The sequence below is a fragment of the Mus caroli genome, unplaced genomic scaffold (assembly GCF_900094665.2).
Source record: "Mus caroli unplaced genomic scaffold, CAROLI_EIJ_v1.1 scaffold_11210_1, whole genome shotgun sequence".
In the NCBI taxonomy this organism is placed as follows: Eukaryota; Metazoa; Chordata; class Mammalia; order Rodentia; family Muridae; genus Mus; species Mus caroli.
The window spans coordinates 1,311-12,461 of NW_018389884.1; the positions used below are offsets into that span (position 1 = coordinate 1,311).

Sequence of the window (11,151 nt, forward strand, 5' to 3'; positions counted from 1 at the left end):
AGTGATAACACACTGTAGGTATAAGGATAAGACTTTAGAGCATAGTTAGAAACCTATTGATTTAGAAACTTGACAGTTTTAGGGTTTTCATCCTCTAGGGTCCATTACTCCTCCAGCCACTGGTAGCTTGCTAGGTTTATAGTCCTAAGCATGAATTTCTTCCCATTGAGCAGCCTTAAGTCCAATTAGATAGCAGTTGGTAGCCCCTATGGTAAAAGTGCTACTACTCTTCCCCTGGGGATATCTTATCTTGCTTGTCATTACTGGGATTTGTAAGCTTTATATTTCGAGAGGACTATTGATTGCTTTTCTCCCTTGGCTGCTTGAATAGCACTTTGAATACTGTAAGAGCTAGTTAGTCCTCAGGGAGGAGGCTCCCAGGTCAGCTCTAGCTTGATTCCTCTGAGTCCAGTGTCTGGAGTGTGTGGTGTGTCTTCAGAAATAGAATTTTACCTTCAAGTTCTGGAAGGTACCCAGTAAAAATGGCAGCAGCCTATATATTGTTTTAGCTGTTCTGAACACCCTGACCAACAATACGAAGGGAGGTTTCTTTGCCTGGGTCTGGGGTTTCTGTTATGTAGACTGTGCCTTTGCAGGGAGGACTGTTTCCAATGTAGTGTGACTCCAGTGACAATATTCTACAGGCTTATTGAAGTGGTTGCTTATTGTTCTATATAAGCTATATTATTTTTAACTAAAACATCTACCTCAAGGCTATGCAAACAAAGAATACTCATATTGGAGTGCAATATCTACCATTCTTCATATTGGAGTGCAATATCTACCATTCTTCTTAGAGGATAAAAATAAGCTCATGAAGTTGGCTTCAAATGGAAATCTATTTTACTAAATACTTTGGAAAAAGCCCAAAATTTTGAATAGAGGCTCCTATCTAATATAAACTGAGTATTCTTCCTATATATGGTACTGTGTAGTTTATATACAAGCTTATAAATTACTAATCCTATATCATGTAATAGATATTAACTGCCAACAGTAGGTTTCAGCATGAATTCAGCATTAATTACTTTGTAGGGAAACTGGACTTTACATGTTTGCTCTTCTTCGTTTATGTTTTTGTTTTTGTTTTTTGAGACAGGGTTTCTCTGTGTAGCCCTGACTGTCCTGGAACTCACTCTGTAGACCAGGCTGGCCTCGAACTCAGAAATCCACCTGCCTCAGCCTCCCAAGTGCTGGGATTAAAGACATGCACCCTTATGCCTGGTTTATTGCTCTTTTATATTATATTCTGTTATCATAGTAAGTTCTTTGTTTTAGTTTGGTTTTGTGCTTTGGGGTAATTTTTAAAGAATAGAAACTGAATTGGCTCATCTGGAGATGCAAAGTCCCACATCTGGAAAGTTTCTCTGCCACACCACAGCATAACCATTTCCTGAGCCAAGGAGAGAGAAGTGAAGAACTCATTCTTTAGAAGACTCTGCCCTCTTGATGAGCCTACTTGCTCAATCGTTGCATTAATCCATTCTTGAGGGTATTCTGACAGTCTCTGCTTGAAGACTTCGCTTCCTAACACTGACGTACTGAGAATTACATTTCTAAAACATAAACTTTAAGAGACACATTTAAATGGAAATATTTCTCAGCTGTTAAAATTTCCCAAAGTCTTTGTGCACTTTAAAAGGAAGGCTCACCCTTCTTCACTTGGGTCTCAACCGACCTGTTACCTATGGCATCAGTTTTTTGGAAGCCATTTCTATGTTAAGATGGCTTCTTTCCAAATTCTCTGTGTATATGCCCTGTAATGGACAGTCACTAAGAGAAACATGACTGTAATATTGCGGTTTTTAGCATTAATGAGTAAAATTTTACATAATTTTGTTTGAGGCCAGTTTCATTTTTCACTGCAAAGATCATTTGATGGACAGTGGCATACCCCAACTTGTCTAGAACCTGTATTCTTAGCTATGTATAATTTTAATCAGACTTCGACAGAGACTTAATGAAAATACCAGGAGCCCTTGTTGTCGGGATTATAGAAATACATAGTATTTGTTTGTCACAAAATGGAGGAGTATATTTCTTTACATGTAGCCAGGTCAGGGTGAATATGATATATGTGATGGTGTAGTTTTCACATCATTGGTGGCTTTATCATGAGAGAATATATCTTCACTTGCTTGAATACAGGGGTGGATATGGGTTCGGTGTCACCTTTGTCTTGTCCATACTTGTAAGCCTCTGCTTCCTCCAACTCCACAGGGGCTTGAATCCTCACTGACTCTCTCTGCCTTTGCTCCAGCATGCCCATGCAAGTCTCTTCAGACACATGGGGTTCAAACCTCATTATCAAGGGCATCTTGAACCTGCTTAGTAGTGCACTCTTCATTACAGGATTCCTCAGTTCCTATGTTGCGAGGTACACCCAACCTCAGGGGTATGAGGACCGTTGGTTATGTAGACTTGCCAGGGAGATAGGGAAAACCTAAGGTTCCATGTCAATTACATGCTGGCTTTCACACACTCTTCATGTATGCATTCTATCATCTCAGACCTCTTTTATGTTGTCCATTTAGGCTCCTTGCTGAACCCAGAACTGTTCACTGTCTGTCTAAAGGTCATGTGACTGTTTTCAGTTTACAAATGATTTCAATCTCTGCTTCACTGCATTAATCTCTATCAACCTCCTAGTGATAACGGCTTAGACATTAATGTGACCAGGTGGGGCCTTCTGGCTACTGTTTGCCTATCATTCTGGTGTCATTCACAAGCGCCTCCATGTAGACCCAGCATTTGCATCTTATCCTCTATGCTTTGCTGAGTCTGACCATGTCAGGAGGAAGAAAGTGGATAGCGTCGGCAAAGCCCCAGAGGTGCTTTATACCTCTGCTGCTCAAAGAAGCTTCACAGCATGACGATTATTAATAAGCGTGTTTGCCACCTACCAATGTGCAAGGAAAATTTAGACCCATAGGCTGATGAAGCCAAAGCTTTCTGGAAGGTCTTATTCAAAACTATATTTAGTTTTGAGAGATAAATACATTTTACTTGTCACCTTAAGAAGAAAGTTCCTTTTGAATTGTAACCACTTTCAACAATTTTACTAGCTAAATCACTAAGCCACTTACATCTGATCCATACAAAAGTCATATTTATACTCTTTCTACCTGTTTCAAAAGTACTTTATTTCTGTACAGTGATCCGAGATTAATTTTGCTTTTAGAATTTTGTAGCTTTGTCTACTATTTTTGTGTTCTAAAGATTTGCTAGGTTCCCTTTAACAGGCGACTAGAGCACACTGTTGTTGCAGTTTTCAGATGAATGACACTGTTAACGTTTCCTGAGACCCAGTGGTTTGCTGCCATTGTGTAAGTAACTGAGAAGGTATAGCATGAGAGTGAATGTAAGGCTCAGAGTCTCTCAAGGAAAGATATAGCTGTGCCTTCACAGTTGTTTCTGTGCCACTTAGCAAAGCAGTGGAAAAAAAAAGCAATGCCTCCCTATTCCATGCAACTGTTTTTCTCCAATGCCAGGTATGCAGGAGGCCTCAATGAAGCTCACTGAATCTCTACATGAAGTCTACGAGCCAGACTGGTATGGACGGGAAGATGTAAAGATGGTTGGTGAGGTAAGAGCTGGATGGCAACTTCTAGGAGGCCCCGTGTGGCTTCCAGAAGTCAAGTGCTCCGTCCACATTCCACTTCTCCACCTCAGAGCATGAATCGCAAACCAAGATGAGATACTAAAAATGCAGCCTAGAGTTCTAGTACCTAAGCCATCCCCAACTTGTAGTGTGAGGGAAAGTGATTCTGAAACCATTTGAACTTTGGGTTAAAGATTGCTTTTCTTAAAAATAACCATAGCTCTTTTCTATTACACACTAGAGGTTGTAACAGCTATTTGTGGCTGAGCCTTTTATCAACTTGATTTCCATGCAGTGATTTCATTCCCCTCCCCACTTCTCCCTTTTAGTCAGCCTGCCTGGAATGCAGAAACAAAATCTCAGAAGCTCACCCATCCCTCTGTAGCACAGCTAGTCCAGTCACTAAACTCAGCTGAACTTTATGGCAGCCTTGGACTTAGAAATACCCTCACACCTGAATTAAAGACGACAGCTCTAGGTCACTCAGCCCTCAAGACGTGAGCACATGAGCATCACCACTTTGTGAAAAGTGGAGCAGAACAGACAGCAAGAAGGGCCACGTCACCTCAGGCAGCTCTTTTATCTTCTTGGAATTCCCATGTACAAGATGGAAATAATGCCAATTATACTAACAGAAATCACATTTGAAGCCTTTGTGTGAAGGTCCTCTCATCAGTGCTCAGAACATGTCCTTGTCACTGATGGGAGAGAGCTTCTAGGCCGCAGTTATCCCCCCTCCAAGATTTTTGGTGAAAAGAAGAGCAATTGTTTGTCATGTCGTCATGTCAGGTGGGTCAATAGAGCTCCTCTAGAAACAGAAGATCTGAGTTAGATGATGGAGTCAAAGCCCAAGGGAAGGTTAATTCAGGAGCTTCTGCAGGGGTTCACAGTGAGTCTCTGGCTGCTGCGTGGCAGTGCTGATACCCCGATATTGATCTTCATCGTATCATTAGAACTGAAATGAAAATGGGTTTATCTATGGGAGTGGGTCTTGTTAGATATATTCTATCTTCCAAAATCTTTCAGGATGTGAATTTGGCAAAGCTGTTCCCACATACCACTTTTAAATGCAGTTACCAAGTGTTTTTGTCGTCTTACATTTTCCCTATATGAAAACATCATATTTCAACAACATGTTTTTAAATGCTTATCTGTCTTTGTACATTTCTGACTAATAAAGTATTCTCAAAACTCATCAGAAGCAAGGAAAATGTAAAGAGTTATGGAAAGCTGTGTTCCCATCCTCAGACCATTGTAGGATTACATTTTGTCCACCGCAATGCTCCTATCGACACTGGTTCTTTAATGAAATGGCTGCTATGCTACACTAGCCCCTGTGGATTCCAGGACATCTGAACCCTCAGCTCCAGTTTCAAACATCATCCTTTGGACCATAGAGCAATTGATCATTACATGTTCAGAGTGTCTACTCACAACAGATGATGAGCCTTTTTTAATTGATGAATTTAATAATTTTGTTTGAGCATTATAACTAGGATTTAGTTTTTGAAGGTCAAAACAGGAAACAAAATGCAAATAAAACTTCTTTTTCTTGTAAATGATATCAGGTAGCCTAAACTGGGCTCAAACCCACTGTCCAGCTATGGCTGGCCTTGATCTTCTTGGCTCTATTTCCCAAGTGCAGACATTAGAGATGTGGGCCACTGTCTCCACCTTTAGATTAGTTTTGTATTGTTTTGATTTTTAAACAAGATCAAGATTTACTGCTTACTTAAAGAAATTTGGAAGTAACAGCCCGAGTATGATATGATGAACTGACAAGTACTGGAGACATTTTTTTTTAAATTCACTGTATACCTCATGGTCAATAAGGTATAATACATTTTCTCTTCATTGTGTACATAATATTTCAGCTGTGTTTTGTTGTTTGTTTCTCTCTGGGTTGGCTCTAATTTCATCAACTGCTGTAGGTAAGTTAGCTGTCTCACAGGAATTCTCAATCTTTTCACTCCAATGGCCATTTATTGTAACTTGGGAATCTGATAAACCCTCTGCATTCCTCGGTATCTCAGAATCAGTGATATACTTTAAACAAGCCAAGCTCCTAGCTTGTATTGTTAACTAGAACACTGACCACATGGCCTTGAAGTTTGATTGCATCCTAATTAGGTCATAGTTCATATTGCCTCTTCTAATATCTCAGGAAGTATTGCTTACTATGTGTTTTGATTTTAGATGTTTTAGCAGTTTGATGAAATGTGTCTGGGCTTACGGAGTCACTATCTCTCTGTTTCTCCTTTAGAAGTGTGATGTGCTGTGGGAAGACTTCCATCAAAAGCTAGTGGATGGCTCCTTGCTGACACTGGACACCTACCTGGGCCAGTTTCCTGACATAAAGGTATTTCATTCTCCACGTGTGAAGGAAATAATTGAATGGTCTCATGCAGTTATTAAAATCAGGGCAACAGAGGGGGATTTAAAGTTCTCAAGCTGAAATGGAAGACATTTGTAACTTTTCATTTATTTAAGTATGTATTTTAAATCTATTATCGTGAAATAAAATCCAGCTACAGAAATCAAAGTGGCCTCTTAGTGAACACTTCAATGCTTCTTTCTTTACAGAAGTCTTTTCAAACCTGTAGATACAAAATCAGAACTCAAATACCTAAAATCTATTCCAACCTTTTTATATGTAGTATGAGGTGATTTTCTTTAAAATAAATGACGGTCACAGGGAGTGGGGAAACTGAACTGTAAATGTAAGGAGAAATCTGATATTTCACTGTTCACTGTTAGTTTCACATGCAGTCACAGTGCACCTGTGTGTTTTGCTGTCCTTAAATTTTTCTGATTAAAATCGAAATATGAGCCTTTTAGGATGTGAAAAAATTATGTTTAAAACAATAGCATTGGCTCTTAACGCCCCTACCAGGGTAAATAAAGAGGTGAATGGTTGAATGTCGTAGATCTGGAACTGCCACTGTAGCTAAAGCTGGGTTTGAAAAAAACATCTGTATGCAACAGATGTGCAGCAGTAGCCCCTTTGCTTCTGTGCTCAAAATGGAGTCAGGGTATGTTGGCCTTCTAGCAGGGTGAGGAGGTTATGAACCAGCACCAGTGGACATCTGGGGCATCTCCTTTTACAAATCCACTGTCACCTGGCCTTCTGTGTAGTCAAGAACAAATACCAGGAAGCCTCCTATAGGGAATGCACTGGTTTTGGCTACACGGTGAAATGAAATGGCTTCTCCACATCACCACTCAGAGGGAGGACGAGTTTTTCTGCTCCTACAGACTGAATAAAGAGCCTTTGGTGACTTCTGGGCAAGAATGTAAGTGATCTCTCCAAATATATTCCTCTTGGTGGCCACATGTCAACAAAACAAATCTGAATGATGGATTCCCCGTGTTAACATTATCACTAGAGATTTCTTCCCTGTGTCCTCGTTTTCCTAGAGTCTCTGTGTAGGCATTGATACATTAGACAGAACAGCCACCTGACTATCAGCAAACATTAAAGTCTAGAAGGCAACCACGAGAGTTTACTAGATCCTTACGATTAAGAATAAGGAGTTTGATGAGGGACTCGGGATTGTGATAGACACAGACTGTGTATTGATAAACGGAGTCTCAGTAGTTGTGCTTTCAGACAGGCTGGGAACTTAACTGTGCACAGTAATGTGCCTGTTTATTCTAATGTGCTTGCTCTATTTCGTGTCCTCCTTGGTTCTGTAGAGTTTCTGACCCCCACTGTCACTGGTTTCTGATGCGCTCCTCTTGATGGTCTCCTCTTGGACTGATCCTAATAGTCATCCCAGTTACATTTTGAGAAACCTGTCAGTCTTTCTGTAGTACAACCCACCTCCTGTTCTTTTAAAAATAAACTTTATTTTTTTAAGAGAAAAATCCTTGCTAATGAGTAAGAATACTACGCGTCAAAGTTAACAAGACCCAAAGTCTATACAGCTTAGTAAACTTATCTACACTAAACGTTAGCCTTCGAAAAGGAAGCTGTGAAGCTTCACATCAGATTCCATGTTGTTTTGGTTGAATATATTTTGTATGCTTATCCAAGTCCATCTGCTCTGGGAAATCTCAAACTATCTAGAGAGAGCTAGACCCCATCAGTGCTGAGGGCAAAGCTCCTACCACAGGGCTAAAAATGGGGCCACTACACAATTGTTGAACTTTTTCTTTCCTAAGGAGAAGGAGTCTGGACATTTAAAAAGCTAGGCTTGTACTGAGCTTCGAGAGACAGTGATGGTGACTCATTCTGTTGCAGATTCGAGTGTCACCCAGGATCGCACTGGCTTCCCAGTTTGTTGAATATTTATTGGCCCAAGGGAGCCACCCTAGGGATACCATACCAAAGTTCATTGTCAGATAGAAGTTCTGAGAGTCTGTACTCAGGTAGGAGCTGGGAGTCAGGGCATAGCAGCCATATGCCCTGGGCTATGCCAGGCAATGGCACTATGTCAACTGACTGTAGGCTTATAGAGTGTCTGCCAACCATGGCTTTTAATTGTCCTTGCTGCTTATGCAAGAAGCCTTTCACCTAATTTCTGTCTTTCACAAGAGAATTGATTTGTAGTTTGAATCAGTGCATCCAGGAGAGAAACAGAAACTAGGCTTCACTGCTCGATCTTCTGATGTTACCTCTCTTGCATGACAGTTTAATCTCCATTCCTCCAAGATCTGGAAGTCAGACAAGAATAAGGAAAATAGTATTCTTGTCCTATTAATTATAATTGATTGTACTGGTTGTTCATTTCAGTTTATTTGAAGTCAACATGATGTAATACTCAGTAGAACTTTTACCACGGAGCCCCTTTCTTGAGGTACATAGTTGAAGTCACGCACAGAGTGATCCTGCAGTTGCAGCATACGTAGGTATTTCGTAATAGCAGGATTCAGGGCTTCCTCGTGCTACTCTGAAGGCAGAGTAGCCTTCAGATGTGCTTTAAGGTTTAACTCGTGTCATGTGAAGAGGCTGAATCAATCTCTCCTCTCCTTGTTTCCTTTACTCTTAAGCTATGTTGACAAAATTGTCATCCAAGGCAGAGGATTGGAAAACCTACAACATGACAAATAATTAAGGGTATCTCAGGAAAGAGAAAACTTGGAGACTGAAGAATAGCTACATTGAAGTTTTATATTTTTCAATGAGTCCAATTTAGAATTAGGAAAAGACTCCCTATGGTCATCAAATGATGATTAGTGGCTATGTAATGAAGGGGTTTCTGATGGAAAGAACACTATGAGTAAGATGAACTGAGTGGAAAAATTTGATATTTGGCATAGACCAAAACTGACTTCCTTGACTCCCATTACAATCAACAGGCCACATGCATTTAAAACCTCAGGCAAATTCCCAAGCATTTACTATAGCCTATCACAGAAGACTCAAGTACCATTCGTGAGGATGATGTTTGACTTTTGAGCTGTGACTGGCAGGGCAGTCCATGTTGTGATTCCCATTGTGTAGTGCTGACATCTAAATTCAATATTAAAATAAGAACCCACATGTCACCAACCCCGGTGGGCTTATAGCTGTGAGGAATTACTATAAAATATAGTTTAGATTCCAAGTTGGCACCCATGCATGAATAACTAAGCATATATTTTGGGCACACTTCAGTGTGCCCAAATGAATTCCAAATTGGGGTTGTCAGAGAATTTTAAAAATTGTAATGAATTATTTTCTAAACTACAGAAATTTAAGCTGATGAGGAATTTCAATTAAGTTTTTTATCATTACTTAAATTGACTTACTTAAGTTTAGTATTGGATGCCTAATTAGAATCGGGTTGTATGAAAAAATTACTGAGTTAACTCTGTTCTTATTAATCTTTGAGTATTTATTTATTTATTGCTCCAAACTTCCAAAATATCATATACGAAAAAATAGGATTGATTTACTTTTATAGCACAGAACTATCTGTGTCAAGTGAATGACAGATCTTAAAATATTTACTTTCACCCTAGTAAGCTACTTCCTGTGAGGGCCTTGCCACTTCTAGAGGGAAATGTTTCACAAGATGCACTGCACTCACTTTTCAAACAAAAGCCACATTCCAACTGTACTCTTCCACCTCACCCTGATCATGGTAACGACTGCATTTCAGCTCTTTTCAAAGACCAATGCAATCTTCAAAAGCTAATGATTTGCTATTTGTAAGATATTAAAGATGTCTCTGGGGCTGAGGCACATCCATACAAAAGAGCTCTGAGGGGCTGCTTGCTACACAAGCTTCTGTCCCATAGAAAGAAACAGATGCTTGTTAAAAATAATGGGCATTATCACTTTTCTGACAAAAATGGTCCTCTAGCCTTGCAGAAGGGATTCCCTCTCCCCCACGTAGGCTAGCTCAGTGACCATCACGAAGGTACTCTGTGTATGTCTTGAAGCATTTCGTGGCCATGAGGAAATGGTAGCGACAGAAAAACATATCACTGGAATGAATATAAAGATCTGAAGCTGCTCAGTTTAAATACGCTTCTGAATCTACATGTCACACGTGTCGGCGGGCTGTGGAGAAGTTATCCTGAATAGTCAGCAGAGTCTGTGGAGGCACTGGGAGGGGCATTGTTAACGGAATTCCAGGAGCAGGGAAAGACTGACAGGAAGTTAGACAGGAGAGAGCCCGGAAGGTGCACATTGGAAGAAGGCTGCCTCTGGCAGGTGCTCAAGGCGCTCGCCCTCCCCGCCCTCCCACTCTGGAGGGTCAGTTGTTACCTTGTGTGAAGCTTCTCTCACCTCATCTACTCCTGTTGCCAGTTAGGCTCAGAGATGGTGAACAGTTCTAGGCAAATTCCAGGTCTCTCTGAGTAAAATGGAAATAGCTCTTACCATATCCATACTGTAGGATGCTGAGCAGATTCATGGGTGACTACTGTGTTATATAAAAACATAAATATCTTATTAACATTGTTTTTCCTCTTATTAGCATATTCATTTTAAGAGGTTTTTATTAAATGAAATGGTGCTTATTATTAGTCCAGCAGGGTGCAACTAGAAAGTTGCAGAGACATAAAGCACATGGATGTCAAATCTCTCAGGCTAATTAACTCAGAATCTGAATTTAGATCTGAAAATTCAGCATATTTTACCTTATTTGTTTAGTGGTTCCAACCTTTTGACTAAGCATTTTAGTGATTACCATCCACTTTTACACATACATTTTCCACTGTCATATTTAGCTGCATTTGATTTAAACCACATGCGACATCTTCTGCAAGCCTAGTGATACACTCTAGACCTCTTGACTCCTCTTTGTGCTCTATCTACCTACATTACCTTCACATGTGTTGTAAGCTTCAGAATACATTGCTTCTGGTTTTTTTTTTCTGTCTGTTTTCTTTTTGTTCTGAATGGCTAGTAATGCTTTCATGCAATTAACAGTAAAGGCAGGCAGTTGTATATATTTGCCTTGATTTTTGTCCTTTATAGTAATTACGGCTTCATGCAGTTCCACCTAAGAGATCAAAAGCATTATGTTGGCAATGAATTCCCTGTTTTCGTTTGATTGAAAAAGATTTCTTTCACTTTAATTTCTAGGAGGATTTTTTTTTTTTTTTGGCAGAGTCTT

The 11,151-nt window shown here is 40.0% G+C and overlaps 1 protein-coding gene across 1 annotated transcript in view; it reads left to right on the forward strand.

Moving 5' to 3' along the window:
* Positions 1–3,480: 3,480 nt before the first annotated feature.
* LOC110288350 (amphiphysin) overlaps positions 3,481–11,151 on the forward strand; it is a gene marked incomplete at its 3' end in the record, with an annotated part of 44,356 nt that continues 36,685 nt past the window's right edge. Inside the window, exons 1-2 of the mRNA XM_021154721.1 lie at positions 3,481–3,586; positions 5,865–5,960. Of these exons, the coding sequence (XP_021010380.1) occupies positions 3,485–3,586; positions 5,865–5,960 (198 nt within the window). The remainder of the gene's footprint in view (positions 3,587–5,864; positions 5,961–11,151) is intronic.